Source organism: Pundamilia nyererei, unplaced genomic scaffold (genome assembly GCF_000239375.1).
Source record: "Pundamilia nyererei isolate P.nyererei 1_Seehausen unplaced genomic scaffold, PunNye1.0 scaffold00024, whole genome shotgun sequence".
Lineage (NCBI taxonomy): Eukaryota > Metazoa > Chordata > Actinopteri > Cichliformes > Cichlidae > Pundamilia > Pundamilia nyererei.
The window spans coordinates 2274573-2295542 of record NW_005187425.1 but is presented as its reverse complement, the minus strand read 5'-3'; the positions used below and the strand labels follow the sequence as shown (position 1 = coordinate 2295542).

At 37.9% G+C, this 20970-nt stretch overlaps 1 protein-coding gene across 3 annotated transcripts in view; it reads right to left on the bottom strand.

Annotated features, from left to right (window-relative positions):
• Positions 1-1637: 1637 nt before the first annotated feature.
• grid1a (glutamate receptor, ionotropic, delta 1a) overlaps positions 1638-20970 on the bottom strand; it is a 276642-nt gene continuing 257309 nt past the window's right edge. The window contains exons 10-17 of one of the 3 annotated variants that reach the window (XM_005727368.1): positions 20576-20773; positions 19163-19493; positions 16863-17001; positions 10573-10768; positions 8994-9160; positions 7466-7706; positions 3596-3737; positions 1638-2524 (exon numbers count right to left, since the gene is read on the bottom strand). In XM_005727368.1, coding sequence (XP_005727425.1) covers positions 2112-2524; positions 3596-3737; positions 7466-7706; positions 8994-9160; positions 10573-10768; positions 16863-17001; positions 19163-19493; positions 20576-20773 — 1827 coding nt within the window. In that variant the 3' untranslated portion in view covers positions 1638-2111. Of the gene's footprint in view, positions 2525-3595; positions 3738-7231; positions 7707-8993; positions 9161-10572; positions 10769-16862; positions 17002-19162; positions 19494-20575; positions 20774-20970 lie in introns of those variants that run through there. The other 2 variants (XM_005727369.1, XM_013909387.1) reach the window with 2 other exon arrangements.

Here is a 20970-nt window from a genome sequence, read left to right as displayed (position 1 = left end):
CCCATTTGAGGAGTTTGGAACAAGTGGGTGTTTCTCCTGTTGTTGATGTAAGATCCAGGTACTGATGTGACTGTGTGTGAGCGCCTAGTCCCCTTCAGAGGATTCTGTCCATTCCAACAGAACATCCCAACCAGGGAACTATGAGATAAAAACATGAGCAGTATGTGATGCCAGGGCCAGCTGTACATGGAACATGCTAGTGTATGATGGCAAACCATCTGGCCTGCAGTCAGGACACGCGAGTTGTCCCTAACATTGCAGAAGGTTTCCAAAAGAAAACAATCACCTGTAACAACTTGTTTACTGTTAAAGCAACCAACTCTGGTTGTGAAATGATAATCACAATAACTGATGATTTAATTTATTTTTTTTACCCCAAGACAAAGGACAAGTTCATTTAAATTAGGTTTTATCAGACTTAAATTTAAAATGGAATAAAGAAATAGTGTCAAACTGTTTGAATTAAGTTTTAATTAAAAGTGGGGGGAAAAAATCCACTTCATATTAACTCATTCACTGCCAGCCATTTTCAAATCAGGTAACTCCCCACTGCCAGGGTTTTTGAGCATTTTTACTCATTTTTGAAGAGCCACAGAAAACTGTGTGTTATGATCATATAAACGCTGAACCTACCAAAATGAAGAACAGACTCTCTTCTTTCATCCAAAAAAAAAAAGCTTGTTTCTACCATTTTCCATTCTTTAGTAATCAGCTGTAGAACAGAGGTGGGTTCATATTAATTAAGTGTCAATCAAACCAGATGGGGACATTTTTGACCCCTGAGGGGCTTAAAAAAAAACCCCCTTTCTTACTAAAGTTCAAAATACAGCACTCTGTAGTTAGACAAAAAGTCAAAATTATCTAAACAATTAAAAATGTATAATGTAGGGTAAATTTTTTGTTAATGTGTTGGTCTTAAGTAAAACTAAGATGTAACACTGAATTGACTGACAATTTATACTTTAAAAAAACTGTCAAATGAAGTGGGAACATTTTTGACCCCTGAGGACCACAGGTGTATGGAAATCGGGAGGACATTATGAAGGAGTCTGCTGGACCCACTTTTGTAAGGTATCCTGTAACTTTGTGCACTTGGGGAATTGCAAAGTTTAGTAATTGTTTTTTTATTATGAAAATACAATTTTTACATTACATCTGTATATGCGGGTAGTTCTTGAAACTGGCAAAAATGCCAGAATTTACCAAGTTTATCTGTTGCTACTTATTTCAATTCCATGTTATGGCAATAAGATTATGCCTGGAAAATGAAAGATTCACAAGGCTGCCAATATAATATTTACGTTTTCTCTTTTAGCGTTATCGCCGCATACTGGTTGAACTCAACTCTTTAACCCGGTATCTGACTTGACTGTCTTTCTACATACACACAAAAAAGGGTGAACACTATCCCGTCAAGTATAAATTACTGCAGATAGTTTTTCTTAAATCCAGTTTATTTTATGGAAAAATCCAGTAAAAAAAAAGATAATATTGATCTAAAAATTAATTTATTGTTTCTAGTTCTTCAGTATTTTTTCCATTAAGCACAATTCTGTCAGTGATCACTTAAACATACAGACAATGTGACAATGATATTCCAATAATATATTCAAACGCAAATCTGGATGTTTTTGTATTATAGTTTTTATTTTTTTCATATGAAACAAATCAGTTCTTCCATTGTGTTTTAAGTGTGAAATGTCTGTCATGAATTCTCACAGTACATTCAGTTAATGATCTGAAAGAAAACATCTTTGAACTTGGCACTTAGAAAACAACCACAAAGAATTGTCACCTTTATTCATTTAGAACAAAATTTACAAAGCCATTCAGTCATTTTTTAATACTTTTTTGTTTTTTAAACTCAACTGTTGAGAATATTCAAAATACACTTTTTAATGTTGCTTCTCTCGCTTTGTACTTACAAATATGTACATTAAAGTCTTTGTGTCTTTTCGTGTGTTGTCTCATTGGTAGTAAAAATCCTTTTTTTAGCATTTTATTTATAGCTCGTCACACGGCCGGCACTCTGTTTAGCTCTTCGCTATTCTGTTTGAGCTCGAGTGTCTGTGAATGTTCGGCTTGCTTAAATGGATGTCCCGTGGCTGGCCTCACTGGCTTCTGGGATGGGTCCTCCTGGCACTGGTTGGTAGGACATTGGCATGGGTGTCTTGACTGGGCTCTGCCGGAAGAGCCCTCCGTTGGGTGCCCTGTGTTTGCAGCGAATAGAGGGCATGGTGGCACTGCTCAGAGGCAGGGGCAAGGTCCTGCCAGCGGACGCGCCCAGTGTCCTTCCTGCCCCATGACCCTCCTGGAGGAAGGTGGTCACAGAGAGTGGCGGTGGTCCGCGATGGGCTGGGTAATCCCGAACAGACAAAGCCTCCAGAGACTGGCTGGGTTGCATGCTGCCAATGTCCAGGGCAGAGATCTCTATAGACTGACCTGGCAGCTGCTTGTGGGCTAAGTCCTCGTCCAGGAGGCTGTTCAAACGTTGGTGGACCTGTTCCAGGTTCACTTCTTTGTCCTAAAAATAGATTGAAAGGAAGGCAGAGCCAAAGAGCGTGCATAGAATAAAATAAGGCAGTAGAAAAGACAGTGTAGAGAGGTTTTAATGGAATGGAGAGCATGAATGTAATCAAAGAGGAGTGTGATTAAAAAAAACAAGTGAAAATGAATGCAAAGTGAAAAGGGGTTAAAAGATTAAAAGAAGAAATGAGAAGAGAATAGAGAGTGAAAGAAGACAGAGAAAGACAGGTTATAATAGTCCTTTCATCATAAGCTTTATAGTTAGTAATCTTCAATACATGCAATGTAGTCTATTCTATCATCAATTACACAAGCCTAACACACATCTAATAATGTTTATATGACTCTGAAGGATGCTGAAATGACACACTGGCTTATTTCAGCGTCATTCAAGAAACCAGAGCATGAATTAAAAATGTACTCAAATTTTTAAGCAGCTGACATCTTGAAAGACATTACCTTCAAATAGTAAATCTTAAATATGGTGTCATAAAAGGTAACGCCTCCACTTCACTGACACGGACTTAAAGGAAATTGTCACTTCATGCAGAAGTGTTAAAATTTTTTGCACAATTACGTGACCACACATCTGCAGGAGGTGACTCTGGCATGAAAAAAATCAGCTGTTAACAAGACAGGCTCTAATGGACGCACAGACTATGTGAGACACTAAAGTGTAAATGGAGACAAATTAGGTAATGTCAGTTAATTGAAGTAAGCCACATTACTTTGAAGAATCTTTTCAAATATTCCTTTTTTTTAGAGGGGGAACATACATATGGGACTGGGGAGAGAGAAGCCAAATAAGCACATAACTGTTTATCAGACACACATTTTCTAAAAAAGGTTTTCATGCTTGCTTTTGAATGTTATTCTATAATCATGCACCCATTTAAGTTGAGGCAGACTGATGACAGACAAAACTAGACAGGCAAATAGCAGGAGAGACCATGGGGGTGATATGACGGATGAAGCAACTACAATCTACCCCTGTCGGGCCCCATGCCCCGCCCTTTCGCCCTGTCACAGCCAATGACCATCCAGTACAGTGTGTCAGGCCTCTCCTGACCTGTGTCAAGAGCCACGGCCTCCTCCCAGTCTGTCTCTCTGTCAGTCCAAATGTCCCGCCTCCCTTCTGGTAAGGAGCTTGTTATGTCATTATATGTCAATGATCCAGAAACCCTTTGCAGAGCGTAATCCTTAGTCACCTGCTGGAGACCATAGACAACGATACATAACCAAAATGATCCCCGTGAATCCGGACATTGACATATAATTGTAATAAATTACTACTTGGCTAATAAAAGGAATAGTTTGACAATTTGTGGAAATACTCTTATTGATATATTTTCTGAAAGTTAGATGAGACAGGTGTCAGTGTTGGTAATTAGAAACATAAACAGGTCTACCTGCAGGAGAAATGCATAAATTGTGTTTTTATAATTGATCTTGTTTTTAATTTTGTATCGTAAGGCAACACTGTAATAAGAATTTTATGATAATAATAATTATTATCATTTTTAGTATTATTTTTATGGCAATCAAACTACAATTTTAGAAAAATACAAAGTGGTTAAACATATAATTCTGGCTTAAATGAGCGCAGCTGCTGTAAGCAGCAGGGTGTGTTTGTGTGTGCGATAGCAGAGCTGTATGGATATTTGTGTGCTCAAAACATTTTTGTCAGACTGGAAAAATGTGACATAGATGCCGACTGTGTAAATTAATAAACTTATCAGGCTCACACCTCTATCATTAAGACAAGGGTTGAGAAAAGCCTGACAAACATATAACTATAACTGCATATTCTATTATTTCAGGGTTTTTTTTATGTCAATAAAACGGTAAGTAAAGTATTATTTGAAGTTACAGCCCCCCTGTCATTAAAGGGTCTAAGAGCAAGTAAAAAAAATTATATAACAAAAAACAGCTCAAAAGCGTAAGTGTTGCTATGCAAGTTTTATATAAAACCAGAAATTACTAAACTTGGGTTTTTTTTACTGCCTGCACACTGAGGTCCAACTTTCCCAGGAATGGACACACTATTTTTTAGAGAAGTGATTGATGAGTAGGTGGTGAACTTATTATGAATATAACCTGTTATTCAGCAGGTTAGGTGTGCTATGTAAGTTGCCAAGTAAGAAGTAAATGGCCTTTATAACAATAAAAACCCAGGTTAAAACCTCTGTTATGTTGCTAAACCTCTAAACTTGCTTTGTAGTACAGACCAGATTCTTTTTAATATAGATGCCATATCCAAGATGATGTTAAAGAATATAATTTGGCATCGTGTGACTGAAATAAACAAGACTTATTTGATCTATTTGGTCAGTAATTTAGTATTGAAAACTGCATGGCTAGAAGATTTTTTGAATTTCATGTATTAATTCAGTATTTAATTGTTATTAGACTTTTGCCTTAGCGGTGACGCTTTTTCTTAAAACAACTACATCCCATTCTCCATTGTTCACCTCGATGTTAACTATGTTTCCCTACATGAAGAAACTGGTGTGCGGCAGTATGCAGAGTGCATGTAGTGAGCACGATCCTGTGGCTTTAGACTGACCCTGATTCACTGACATATGCACAGTACCTGGTGCAAATGTTTGATGAATCCAAATGTGATTTTGCACATATGAGCAGAAATGAGAGTAAGCCAAGACTCGCTGTTTTTTCTGTAGCTAACCTGTGTTCTAAAAGAAAGGAATTTTTCATTTTTAAAGGAAAATTGTTGTGCCATCACGTTTCTGTAATTATTGACAACTAAGCAATTAAGTGTATTTCCATAATGTCAAACTAATTGGCCGGTGTGTTCAGGCTTGCAGCAGAGTTTTGCTTTAAATGGCTGTCATAATGCCCACATATTGTATTCTAATGCTGTCATGGGGCCACAGAGCACTGCTTAAAACAATTTAGAATATAAAGTAATAGTCCACCCAAGTCTTTTGAATTTTAATCACTCCCTGTAGGCATGAAAGGCAATTAAAGTTTGTGCAGTGGTCAGCTTGATTTCATGACTGCTGAGCGGATTTTTTTAACCACATCTCAAGGTAAACATCATATTTGTTTTAGTAGTTTAATCTAACAAATACCAGAAAGTTTAAGTGAATTATACAACTCGACATAATGTTAAATCTTGGAAAGATTTTAAAACTCGAAAGACAATCCAATTATGTTCTAAAAATGGCAAAACTAATATTTGTGAAGCGCAAACACAAAAATCCTCACTGTGTTTGGTTTGGATCAACTACTTCACCATTTGGGTACTTATTAGTTACTTTTTTGTTCTGCCATGAAAACCTGCCATCATTGAATCCATGTGAAACCAAGAAAAACTACATGCTTTTTGCAGTCTAGAAGGGAGCTGTGAGACATGCTGTCACTTATCTTAAGAAGCAGTTTGGGTCCTATAGATAAGATTTTGTTCTTTGCGTCCTGCTGTTCATTACTGCTGTAGCCAATCCTGTGTTCATGATATCATACTCTACTGTCATAAAATGCTAGCTCATTTTATGGCCTTTTTTTTTGGTTTGTTTGTTTGTTTTCCTGGACTGTACCAGTTGTGAGAGTACATTTTACTTTTTATTATTGTCAACAGTTCTTGTTTCTTTAATTTGTCTTCCTGTTTGTTTCAGTTTAAACTGTGTTACAGAATAGTAAATTTATTAAAATAATTTGTCTGCACCTTTCCCACCTCACTGTTACCTGCATACATGTAACAGGTTTTGAATGAGTTGTAAACTGTTGCATTTGCATGCGCAATTGGAGTAGGAAATACAAGCCTCTAGAAATCTCCTTGAACTGCTACGATTCTTTATTTACTGCTCCCTATACATCGGAGATGCTGCCCAGCATCTTTATGTGCTTCTTTCTTTCTGCCTTAAATTTCCACACAGTCACATTTCAAGGCTACAGAGCGTGTGTGTTTTACAGTCAAAAGATTTTGGGTGGAAACATCTTTCCAACATATCAACAGCAATAAAGCACACAACCACGATTAGAGTTAGCACATCTTGTCTTTTTAAATAATGGCAGCGATGTTTGTGTAATGAATCTCACATGACAGCAATATGTGGTTATTAAGAGAGCAGCTACTGCTGTACACACAAAGACTGTGAAATAGAAATCATCAGCAGTAACTCAAACTCTCATATGCACCAAAAAGCAGCTTGGATGGAGTTTGATTTACTGTGTGTTTTCCAGGGCAGGACTGGGTCTTAAATGGGTATTCTCATCCAGTATTGTTGGACTGTCAAGTCAAACAGGCAGGTCAAGGCTCAGATTCTTTACTATCTGCATTTGCTCACACTTTAGTTTAGGGATCCATGTCAAGCCTTAGTTGTCTGGACGCCTCATGCAGAGGGGCTGCCCAGTCGACAGCAGCAAGATAAAGTCTGAGCTCTAAAGCATTAAGACTTGAATGGATTAGCTAAAGAGAGCTATTGTACAACTGAAGCACTTATCGACTCAGAAGTACAATTTCAGTATGTGGTATTAAATTTGCATGTTATCTTTTCACTGCGGGTCTCTCATGTGAGCACCAGTGACGGATTTTTAATTTTTTTTGGCAATTAAGGATTCTTTGTGTCAGCATGAGAGAGAAGCCTCAGAGAAGTCCCTTACAAAGCACCCCAACCTCTCTCCCAACATGAGAAGGAATGAGTAGATTGATCACATGATGTCTGGACTATCATCAGGGGCACACCTATTATAACTGGGTGTACTGCAGCTCTACTAAATCGGGGCTGGTGTCAGCGCCTGCTGGATCCATAAAGTAGAGTGTGGCAGTGGCATCTCTGGGCAGGACCGGGGGGCCCGGGGGTCTGGGTCTCGACCGGGGCCTTGGTGGGGCAGGGGGACCCGTGGTGGCCACCATGGCCAGGTTCTGGGTTAGAAGGCCCGGGCCTGGGCCCTGGCCCGACGAGTTGTCAGTGGTCACCTCTTTGGGCTGCTCTCGTCGGCAGTGGTTGCTGTTCCACCACGTCTCCAGTGCAGCTACTAGGAGGGCCAGTAGCAACCCTGCGGCAAGGATGCAGAAGACGCCGGCAAAGCTGTGGAGACGCAGCGCCCGTCCCTCTGGCTGGGCTTCTGTGTGGCTCTGCAGGTCACAACGACCTTTCTTTGGCCACCACTTCTGCTTCAAGATGTCAAGATCCCCCTTTTCTTGAAGCTCCAAAATCCTGCTCAGAGAAAAGACTAAGTAGTTCTTTCAACACAGTAGGTGGAAATCTTCATGTAATAACCACAAGACAAATCCTTTGCTAACACTGATTCTGATTAAGTCCTAGGTAACAGAATGATAAAGGCAGAAGAGCAGAGAATTTTCACCACAATATTATCATGTAACAATAATTCAACGATATTGTGTAGCTCACGAAACGAGAGTAAATAACATAAAACAAAACATGGTTAATGTATTGCATGTATTAGCATTTCATTGTAACCTCATTAAAATCCCATAGAGGGTAAAGCTATTAAACACTGCAGTTCTTAGTTTACAGAGCGCAAGATGTGACACTGATTGTAATCAAGAATCAAAAGTTCGGTTCTATAAAAATGAAGCAAAGAAAATCAGAGCTTAGGAGTAATCAGTATCATATCAAACCGTATAAGCACAGAAACAAAGATGATCAAATACGAGAGTTGGCCCATTAGTTAGTGCACAAATTACAGGGTAAGGAATAGATGTATGCTGGGGAGAATGATGATGGCTGATCACAAACACAGGCGAAGCAGTTAGGGTGTCCCACTGGAACAGTTAACTTTTTGCACAGTCATTACTCAAACTGTTCAACAGTGACTGACATTTATGCATTTTGCAGAAGCCTACACATTCATTCATTGCAAAAAGGCATAAGCAGATATACTGCCAGAGTTATTTATATGCTTTTATACTCATGAAGTGTCTCAGCCTCACCCTATGTTCAAATATTCCCATCTTTCACTGAAGCACTGTTTGTGGCAGATTAATCAGTCTTTCTTTTTGAGTTGGTGCTTGTCGAGAGTTCATGTTTTCACATCTAATTAAATATTAATTTTCATTGACAAACAGAGAGTGCCATGGAAGTCGGGAGCATGTTTATTCCTGGGGAGAAAGTTTCCTGCCCTGCTTTCAAATTTTAAGACATGAAATTACTTGTCTGTCCTTGAGCCAAATGCAACAGACAAATAGTAAAAATATGCTTCAGATAGAGGCCAACAGTATAGAGACCAACTTTGCAATTCAACCTTGCTCTGCTACACTTGCCATAGTTGTCCACGTAAGAAATATGCACAATTAGTTTGATCATCTATTTAGAATAATCCCTTAAATGAAGATGAGTATATTATGAATAAACCTCTACCATAACCAAAAGAACTGATGCCCAGACCAATAAAAATGAAGTTTTAAGGTACTGAACACGTTAGATGTTACAGCATTATTGCATCATTGGCTTCTCTGCTGTAAAAATGCATCGTATACATACTTCTGTGAGAAAATGTCTCTGTAAGGACTGCCGTGCTGCAGGGCCATGCCATAGCCTCTGGTGCTCATGCTGTTTCCCGCTATAGTTAACGTGCAGTCATCGTCTGTCAGGGCAGCATACTCTACCACTGCCATGTCCCACAGAAACGCATATGACTCTCGCTTCGCCTGCAAAAGTTTCCATCACAAACACAAAAAGAGACGCACGTGGTAATTACATAAAGACATGCTTAACTGCTTAGTGGAGAAATCTTAAATGACTTTTAAAAACATTTTCTTTAATCATCAGCGATATATATATAAACAAACAAAAACTGATTAGATACAGTGTAAATGCAATTTGCATTACGCTTCTTTTAAGGTTAAGAGTAGACTATTTTACTGGAGAAGCGCACAGGAGGATATTTTACTCAGACAAAGCAATGAGCAGTCTGCACACTGGAGCTAAATATTTGCATAGAAATTACCGCACATTTGCCCACTCACACTAAACACTGAAAACATTATGAAAAAAACAAATATTCCTTATTCTTTTTTTCTGGATTTGCAATCTTCACCTAATAACACATTTTGAGACACCCAATCATAAGCTGGAGTTTGAAAATCACTGTGTAGAAAATGTAGAAGAGCCACAGCTGAATCTGTATGGATTTTTATTTATGTATTCATTGTTTTGTACACAGTCTTGGCTTTTGTCTCCTGTGGTGTCCTACATCCTACATCTTCCAGAGAAAGACTGTAATAAATTAAGATGAACAACACAAAGAGCCACTGGGTTATGCATACACACATTCCAATCAAACTATGGTTATATATTTATATATGTACACATATATAAAAACTGCAGTATTTTGTTTAAGAATGAAGAGCAATGCAGTAAATCAGTAACAGACTAAAATTGCTTTCTCTCGTCAAATTAAACTGAGACTAGTTTTCCTGTGATGTACGCATCCTTGCATTGCCTGGCCTGATTACACTCGATCCAATTATCAGCTCAAATAATAAAGCTGTTTTGTGTCAAGTGCACATGTCAGACCCCACTGTAAATTATCTAATTATTATTGTCTAGTGTCTGGGTTAAAGAACGAGATGACAAAATGCACAAACTATTCATTTAGCCACACAGGCAGTTTGTGGGAACAATTAGAAAAACTTTGCAATTTGTTAGATTAAAAGAATCACTTTTTACCTCCATGCTTCTGTTAGTCAGACATGCATTTGTTTTAACTAATTCTCAGCTTGTTCCTACACGGTGGTGTGAGATAAAAAATGCAGTGAATTGCAAGACAATCCCTTATTGAGCTGAAGACATTACAGATGTTTTTAATTAATTCATTTATTCTTTTGCGGCTAGACAAATCCCCCTTCAATGCCTGCTTCTTGTCAATATTTTGCTGTGCATACATTTCCTTTTTGAGGGTGACCTGAAATGAACTGTTAGATTGCTAAGGCATTGTTGTTAAAACATCGTCCTGTGTAAAGCAAACTTTTACAGAACATCTTTTTTTTCTTAGAGACAAAATGCTCTTTCCCCCTTGAAATTGAACATTTTGTTCATGAAGATAAAAATAAATACTCACCTTCTTGATACCCTCTGAAGGGCTGGATACAGAGTTCTCAAAGCCATTGTTTTTGTTGATGACTTTCCACAGCTCAGCATATGTGCTGTCCTGCTCCAGAGGGTTGGTGCCTTTGGCCCTAAAATACTCGTACACAGCCGAGTCTCTCACCGTCCCATAAACTAGGTCCACCTGCTTGGACAGGTCCTGGAATGATCTGCATGGTCACATGAGTGAATTACTTGCTTTGTTTAAAGATAAAAGAAGAAAACATACAGTAACTGTCATGATAATTGAAACATTATAACATTAGCATTAATGTTACTTAACGTTAACATGGGGTTTTATTTACCAACAGATAAAAAGCAAAAATATTGGATATCTATAGGGGATATCTGTAAAACCCCAGCAAAGTGTTTGAGATACTGACTTGGATTACTCAGCTCTCAATCCAGTTGAGCATCTGTGGAATGTGCTGGACAAAGAAGTCAGATTCATGGATCTCAAGTCTCAACTGATAGAAAGAATGTGCTGCTAACATCTTGGCTGCAGATACTACAGCACACCTTCAGGAGTCTAGTGGACTCCGTGTCTCGATGGATCAGGGCTGTTTTGATCAACGCAATTTATTTATTTAACAAAAATTAGGCCAAAATGCATCACTACATCACATGATTCAGTAGCTTGCAACACGACTTTTACTAGCCTTAACTTTAAGTAATGGTTTTGGAGGAAGCATTATGCATTGTCGTTCTGTTTTTTGTTTTTTTTAATCAATTTTGTTGTAGATTTGCGCTACACTTGTGATATCCAGTCCTGGAAAGAGTGGCAACTGTCTTGAATGTTTTCCTCTTGTGAATAAACTTTCACAAATGATTGGTTTTGATGGAAACAGCATCACAATAGCTGAAAGCTTCCAAGCAGCAAACTGCCAAAACTTCTATAAAACTTTTTTTTTCTGCTCCATAGAGGTGGCCACACTTGTGAGGCTCAACTAATCAAGTGTATTTCATTAGCAGCAATTGGCTGCTAATTGCCCTCTTAAGGTGCGCTTAAGTTTTTCACACACTGTTTCTGAATCGTGACTTAATTTTTTAGATAAATAATGACATCGTTTATTTGTCATGTTTTGTATTTCATCTGAAGTTACATGTAACTAATTTGAAGACATGCCTAGGACCAGATTATTTGTTGTATGTCCCGATACAGAAAAAGATGAAACCTTGAAAGGGGCTGTACTTTATTTTATGATGGCTATGCTTGTGGTAAAATGTTTAGTTTTCAAAGGATACCTTTTCTGTCATAAACTACTCACATAAAGTGTGTTATGATGATAAATAACATAGATGGGCTTAAGGTTTGCAGCCAGCAAAGTTGCTACAACTAACTGTATGTTAGCTTGTAAAATCATGCTCCACTATTTCTCCACACATGCATGATGCAAGAAATCCCCGATGTATGAAATACTTCTGGTATTAATTCAAGAAACATGCATGAACAAATGCTTAACATTAAAACTATTAAATTACACTTGTCCATGTGTCACAACAAATTCATATTTCATTACTATCAGATGATAAACCAGATACAAGATTCCATTATTTTGTTAATGTTGTATTGTTATAATTATCCACAATAACAGTGACACAGACAATTCCAATTTATTAGATGTCCCTTTATTGCTAATCTAGATATTAACTATTATATTGCTATATAAATAGGATATAAGCATTCCTGTGTTTGCAACCCGGTAGAGCAAAATCAAAAAAATGTGGCAAACACTAATTCAAGCTGATATCAGCACTCTTTTCCCCTTTCATTCATTATGCCACATAAGTCTCTTGGCTTCTGTCCTTTACAGAAGGACTCTCTTTTCCCTCTATTTAAAATTCAAGATTTAACTTGCCCCTAATGCACTCCAACAAATCAGTAGACCTAAAACTGCTGCCTTCCTTTTTAATGCACATTGGAGCAAATCACTAATCATCATGCCCTTTATCAACTAAATTAGCTACACCTGTAGTGCAATACCACAACTTTCTCCAGCATTGCCAGCACAATGAGTCCAGTGTGATTCACAGTAATGATGATCAGTTTGGGGGTACTGCATTCATGAATGATTATGGGGTTCATCCCAATGGCTGGTCATTAATCCCCAGTAGAACCTGCTCCAAATTGCATTCTACTTTTTATTGGATCTAGAAGTTTCTGCCTCAAGATTGTAGGAAATAAGAAAAAAGCCACTTGCAGCTTTCATTTTAAGATGGACTAATTCTGAAACTTAAAAAGCTAAATATTTGCCAATTGCCAATGCAATGTAAAAAATGTTTTCATATCGCCAATTTTCTTTATTGGTATTCAGCTGATATGTCAACTCAATTATTAATACCTGACAGGGGTGATGGCTATTTGATATGACTATAAGAAACTAAAGAAGAGATGGAACAAACACCCTTTAACCATGTCATGTTGACACTGCATAATTTGTCCAACAGCGGGGTGCTCTACAGCACCACGAGTCAGACAGCACATTATTCATGACTTGTTGTGGCAATAAAACATTGTTATTAATTATTACAAAACATTAATATAAATTAGATTGTTATAATATCTTGTTAAAGTCTCATAATAACTACAAAAAACAAAAGTTAAGGAAATCTGTTCATGTTTTTTTCCCTTGAAGCTTTAACCGTCTTTTTTCCAATTCTCTGAGAAGTCGGAGAATTCAATAGCTTATCTGGAGCTGATACTGCAGGACTAATTCAACCATTTAATTGGAGGCGTATATGGTGTGGAAGTGGTTGTGGAAAGGGGAAAACAGCAAGTGAGAGCAAAACAAACGACCTATTAGATATTTCATGGTCTCTAACTTCTGCTGTCACATTAAACTACGAGCTTTAATGCACTGGGTTAAATATTCAGATTTTTGTCTAACATCTTAGTTTCATAACTACATAAACACTGTGACCTATAGTGTGTTATGAAGGTGCAGATTTAAGATACCACAGAAAAAACAATGGAAGAAGGTGAAATAATTAATAATATGTATATGATCTACATGTACTAAGAATCGTGGCCCATTTTAAGTACTTTTTCTGGTTCACCTTTTCTTCAAAGCACTGCATCACTCTTAGATTTTTGTAATAACTGCAGAAAGGTGAACCCTCTGTTAAATAAATATAATGGCTGAAGTACATTACACAGACCTTTTCCTTTCGTTCCTTTTCCCCCACACATGCATGCATAGATTTGTTAGCTTTACATATCTGTAACTGGCCAAAGCAGTGAAAACTGAAACAATATAAAAATCAAGAGAATTTAGCCAAAAAACTTGATCTAATTAGTATTAATCTACAAGGTATCTGAAGGGACACAAGTTATTAAACTAATCTCTCACTTTTTCTTTTGCTCTCTCAAACTAATTCAAGATAAGAACATAAGATTAGGGTTTAAATCACAGCAGGGGGTGAAAAAAATCACCTCTTTGTCCCCAGGCGTAGTAAAGGCTTATTTTGACACACTGTAAACAAAGAGGAACGAGTTGTGTAGTGTTTAAAAATGCAAATGTTCACTTAAGATTAAGTTATTGCTCCTGTTACACCACACTCATGTATCATGCACACACCCACACTCAGAGAGAGACAAATGCAAACATGCATGTGTGCTTAGCGTTGCTCTTATTGGAAATTTTCTAAATGTCATTTCCTCTGATCATTTCCATGTGGACATTCACAGCATTACCTAAATCCAGGGTAATGCAACCTCACTGACAGCAAATGCCCGAGCTGCTAGTTTTTTGGGCTGTATGGCAAGATCCATAACCTGTTTGTGAAAGAAAACAGATTTTTCCAAGAATCAAAGAAACAGCTTGAGCTTTAATGTTTTTCAGATGAAGGAAGGTGGACTGAACCTCACTCCATCTGATTTATAAAATTCAAGTCACATTGACTCCAAGGCTAGGATATTGGTTTTATGTTGGAGGACAAGCTACCAATGCCATTGACAAACACAAAGCAGGGACACATTTCAGTTGTGTACATTTGGAGATATGCAGCCCTGTTCTGTCAGGTACGTCGGAGTATTAGTACACATTACACAATGTTGTCAAAATAGAGGAATGTTGGGATTTTCAGGGTACGGTGCATGTGCTTAGCATTGCTCTAATTCACAGTCCTCTCGGATTATTCCTGTATGGACATTAATGACCCAGTTGTTCCTACACTGACCAAAATAATAGGACTTTAAATGAAGGTATTAACGTTCCTCTTTCCAACACTCTTCCACAGCTTTTCACAAAACTGAGTTTACAACGTGCGTCTGAAAGAACTGAATTCCAAACTTTTTCCCCTGCACAGGAGTGATGTCTCCTTGATACTAGAAAAAAAATTGCACCACACAATACACACTGCTTTTCTTTCCCAAGCCACTCTACTGTATTTTTTCCAGATCAATGAGAAAAAGAGATTGTCCTAAAGAGCCATTGTACATTTTCTATACCATCTGTGAAAATGACACACAGACTGAGTTCTCCCTCTGCATCTCAGTAAGCAGCTATTGCAAATGTTTATCAGGCCAAAAAAGATCAAATTTGTTAATGGAACTGGGTCACAAACAGCCACTTATTCATATTGTCAAATACATATTTAAAACACTTACAAAAGGGAGAAGTGCAGTAAATTGTTTTGAATTTAATTTTTAAAAAGTGGCTAATTTAGTGTAATAAACTGATAGTTTCGCTACTTTGTGTTGCCAAACTGTGCGAAACTGTAGTTTTCAGAAATTATATTTTCTCCATCCAAGATTACCATTTCCAGTGCTTGATAAAAAACTATATCTCAGGCTGTAATCATCAAAATCTTTTTAGTTTTTACACATATGCAGCATGCATCCAATCCATACAGTACTTTGGATTGGGCGGGTCGATCGTGGCTCAAAGAGTTGGCAGTTCGTCTTGTAACCGGAAGGTTGCCGGTTCGAGCCCCGGCTCGGACAGTCTCGGTCGTTGTGTGCTTGGGCAAGACACTTCACCTGCCGCCTACTGGTGACGGCCAGAGGGGGCTTCTGTCAGTCTGCCCCAGGGCAGCTGTGGCTGCAACTGTAGCTTGCCTCCACCAGTGTGTGAATGTGAGAGTGAATGAATAGTGGAATTGTAAAGCGCTTTGAGGGCCCCGAAAAGCGCTATATAAATGCAATCCCTTATTATTATTATTATTATTATTATTACCTTGACTGATAGTATAGTGAATTTAGATTAGCACAAAGGTGAATCCAACACAGCCTAGTGTTACTATTGAAAACAGCAGATGTCATGAGGTTTTTTTTTCCAATTTAAAACTGGTCACAGTGTACTTTCTTCTTCAATTTAACTCTTAAGTGCCATCATTTGCAGTGTGGTTCTGTTAAACTGTAACAAAGATTAATGTCCCTCTAAACTGAAGCACACACACACACACACACACACACACACACACCTGCAAACAAAATCTCTTCACAGGTGAGCTGTGTACTGCTTAGCATTCGACTCGTCTACTCATATGTCCACATGTGGCTATTTGTTCAACAGAAGATGGACCCAATGCAATCAAATGCCTCTCTGCTCATTCTTTGGGGAGAGACAGCAGACCAAATTGGATTCACTGACAAATAAAATTTTGGCTGAAGACAGGGTATTTGTTAGGCAGTGGGTCAGAAATCACCGAAGCACTGTGTAGACTGACATGCACACAGATTATTCTTAAAACTCAGCCGCACATGTCCCTGTAATTAAAATACTGTAGAATGTTTAATGCCTCAAGAAATCACCCCATATTATATTTATATATAAAAAAAAATCCACATGTGATTTGAATTAAGCTTCTCTTTAGATAAATCAAATAAATAACACATAGGCAAAGACATGCATTTAAGATTGAAGCACGCAGATGCTTATTAGCATAAGCATGTGGATAAGAAAAAGATAGCTTGAAGCCATTCATGGCTCTGTTATGCTTCCAGTAATGTCCCTTGAGTCAGCTCAATTGGGGCTGAAGACCATTGGTGTGAAGTAAGAAAGCCTGAGCTTATCAGAACTCTGGTCCCTGCTCCTTGTTCCCTAATTGAGGCTAGCAGCTCAAGGCCACTTTAGCTGCTACTAGCATAATACACCCAATTTTCACAGACTGCATTGTGGCTAATGCATGTGCTGGGCTTTTTACCGAGAAGAGACAGATACCGAATACAACTATGTGCTCTCTAGTTTTGATTAGCATCATTTCTTTACTATCTATCTATCTCTTTTTTTTTTCTTTTTTTTTTAAAGTTTATTTTTTTACCGAACTGCGTTGTCCATTCGTGAAACAGTGAGGTAGGCTGCCAAGTTTGCTGTGTAGGACGAACACACGATAAGGGTGAAAAGCCACCAGCTGCCCATGACGATACGGAGAGCCACTGATCCCAGGATGGAGTCACTTCCTGTTGTGGTACAGACAGAAGCACAGAGTTACAAACTACAAAATAAGTCTTTGCCTTGCACCAGGTTTGGTTTCAAATAATCACTACTGCCATGATTGATTTATCAGGTCATTCTTTCCTCAATTACAAAAATTGGCCAATTTAATTTTCAAAGTGATGTACTCTACTCAAATTGCTTGTGACATTGAGTTTCATTTCAAAGAATATTTGTGGTTGTTTTTCTGTATCACAAATAAAACAAGACGTAGTGAAAAAACCAAACCAAACCCATAAAATGTTTCAGGTTTTTCAAACATGTTGCTGATAAAAATCAAAAAAATGCAACCCATTATAGTACATTATAATACTGCTGAAATATATAGATTCTGCTTTACAAAGCAATCACTGTGATCATGTTATAAGAGAGCCATATGATAATACCTTATGTAATGACTCTATTTTGTTTTACCAATATGATTTTAAGATATTTTTTTTATTTTCTAAAGCAGTTGTACTCAAAAATTGTGCTAATATTTGCATAAAATACCAGAGAAGCTGTCTGCATGGTGATTCTGTATAATTACTGTAAGATTTAATAATTTACTTTCCCGAGAGCTTTGTGTATTCAAAACCATCTACCCTGAAATGCTACTGTTTTTTTTTTTAAATTTTCCCAAAGAACACGCTACTCATTAAAATTCATCCTTCTTTTTTTACCCACATCTTTAATCCTGGCTTTTCCTTGTTTTCCTTGAGGTTAAGAGACTGGTTCATCACATTAGCTTTGGTATCATCAGTATTTCTTCTGTCATACCAACACATTCTCTGCAAAACAGTCCTGAAACAGCTTTTGAGGTGCATGAGAAAAATGTCAGCACAAATTCTAATTTTGAAGTGTAAAGTCACAGAAATGCCATCTGAATGATTCAGGAATATGAAATGTAATGAAAACATATTTGTCTAAAAGTGTCACCATCAACACAACTGCACCCTTATGACATCTCGGAAAAGGAAGAAAAAAAGCCTAAAAAATCTGGGGCCTTGTCAGATGCATAGCACTGCGGCATCAGTCATTTTTATTACATACAGCTTTGATTTGTTGAGGTCACTGAATGTGAAATGTGGCTCTGGAAACTTTACTGGATTTTACCCCACTGCAATGGTCCACTGTGGTACAGTCTCTTTCATCTTAGAAACAAATTGATTAAACCCTTTATTCATAAGGAAATTGTGTTAGTTTAATTTGTTCTCCTAGACAGTTTCAGATAATTTTCTACCTTGGTCTGACCTCCTTTTGGAACAAAAGAAGTGTAGTCCCTGCTTGAAAAAGGCAGTGATAAAAGTCAGCATGTCTGGGCGTAGATAGTCCATTGTGCACCGAACATACAACAAAAACCAGCCAAGTGTTGGCATATCATTATAAAATCAGTGGGGGGATATGATTGCCAAGTTTATGCACTCTGACAATGGCACACTATGCATCAGCAGTCAGATCCGTATCAAAGTGACCTACGTCATCCCAAAGAAAAAAATGCAATCCACTTGACTCAAACAAAAAGTGGCAACGTTGGAACATGAGCCAGAAATGAGGGAGAAGCAGAAAAAAAGAAAAGGAATTTAGCTTATCTTGAAATATAGTGGGTGTTGGGTTAAAAAAGGCTCACGGGCAGTGTGCCAGACTTTGACAGATGCAGTTGAGGCTTTAACATCAGTTGCTGAAGTAGTCATTTATCCACAGCGGACATACCTGGATCTCCACCAGATCTAAAGATGGGATGCTCTCTTTGTCAAGGGCACCTTTAGAAAATGCTAAGGTGGGCGCTGTGCCCCAGACTGACTCACTACTGAATCAGCATTTTCTCTACACAGACCGTAGACATTAACATATGTTCTTCACTTGATTTGACTTTTTCATTGTGCTCTTTTGTCATTAATCCCTTAAAGCATTTTAATTGTTTTTCGTGACTTGTTCTATTTCATGTCAGGTTTCACATTCAAAACTGTCTGACTGGTGGGTTTCACTGATATGCCACTGAAGGCTAAATACAGACAGGTTTTCATACAGTCACTATGGAACAAAAACCTGCAAAGCCTTGACTCTTTGTTATGACAAATACTGTTCAGGATGTGCAATTGCTGTTTTTGGATGTTGTCATTGACTAACACAAACTCTATTACCCACCTTGTTGCACAAAAGCACCGTAGACAATCCAGATAGCACTCTGAAGCGAAGTGGAAACGGTAGGTGGTGGATGACCGGCTGTATTGTTCTGGCAGCGCACTGCCTGGATGCGCCTGAGCAGGAAGATCATGATGCCCACCACAGGGATGGCTGCAGCTATGCATGCCCAGACTGCCAGATCAAATGGTGCGAGTAAAGAAAAAATGTTGATCTTTTCTTCTGACTTGTGCATCAAAATTCCCACTGAGTAATCCAGGTAGCGTTTGCTGAAATCAACCACGCTCTCACGCTCTGGCGTGATGGTGATTGCTGATACTGCCAAGTCAGCACGCTGTGAACAAAGAACAATACGTTTCCATTTTCAGTAACTTTCTAACATTCTATTTTAAATCAACAGAGGAGATAATTACACTGTCATATGTTGTTAGGTATCAGAAACAAATCTAGTTAACTTGACCTGCATTAATTAGTGAATCTTTTCTCAACACTTAGGAGATTAGATTGGCTTGTGTGTCTGTAAAATCATTTGCCTGTGTATATAAAAGGCCTCCAAGCTTGAATCTAATATGTACACTGACACAGGAATTATCCTTTCTGACAGTGTGAAAACCTTGCGTCTTATTCTCTAGACAAACCATTAGCGTGGTGTTTCTGTGACACTGCTCCAAATGGAGGGGCTGAATTTTTGTTATGTGCCATCTTTTCATTCTTCACAATAACACTGATAAACCTCAAGAACCTCTTTCAGTCCACATTTTCAATTTAAAAATGGATCTTCAGGAAAAAAAAGAGACAGGAATTTGCTATCATCTCAACTCAAGTCCTCACTTAGACAATTTCTCTCTGCCAATTCGTGCCCTCAGCAGAAGAAAAACCAGAATCTTTTGTAATGATGATATGAAACGTCCATCATAACTAACCTGCTACATTGCTGAATAGTCTGTATGGTTATTCTGTGTTATTGTAGCATTGAAAATGTTCCTTCTGCATTTAACAAGTCACACAGCTCACTCAGATAAACAGTAATAACGTGTATCATGCTGTCATATACCTAATACAAGACTCTAAGAAAGTTTATAAAGACACTATGTACAGTGCGCAATATATATACACTTCTGCCTTTATTAAATTGAATCCATTATTATTATGAATCATAACAGTATTTGTCAGGGATCCATTCCAACAGCAGTATTCAGACCCATTCAATCAAACTGGGATGACACCGACTACAAAAAAAAGAAAAGTTTGTTTGATTCTTTCTTTCTCTCTTTCTTTTTCTTTTTTTTTATTACTAAGCCTCATTAATAGGTTTCTATTTCAGAGCAAAATAAAAATGGCATGACTCCCAGAAAAAATTATTTGGACTGAAATCTGGACATTGATTGAGTGAGATAAAAAGTAAAACCCACTAACCTTGCCAATGAGCTCTCCAATCATGCCATTCCAGGATCCATTAGGGAGTGCTGAGCCATACTTCCCATCTCCAACTTGGTAGATATCATACTTGAAGCCCAGGATCTTAGTGAGGGCATCTAGCACGTCAATGGAGAAACCCTTGTATCTCTTGGGTTGGCCCAGAATATTTTCTGCCACCATCACAAAAGGTTCTTCCTGTTTGAAACAATATTGTGTCATATAGTAAATGAGCTTTTAGGTAATCTGCTACTCATGTTAGCATAATCTTGAGAAAAGTGTGAATTTTATCTCCAAGGCCATGGATTTAGACTTAAACTTTGAAAAGACTAGAGTGTGTGTGTGTGTGTGTGTGTGTGTGTGTGTGTGTGTGTGTGTGTGTGTGTGTGTGTGTG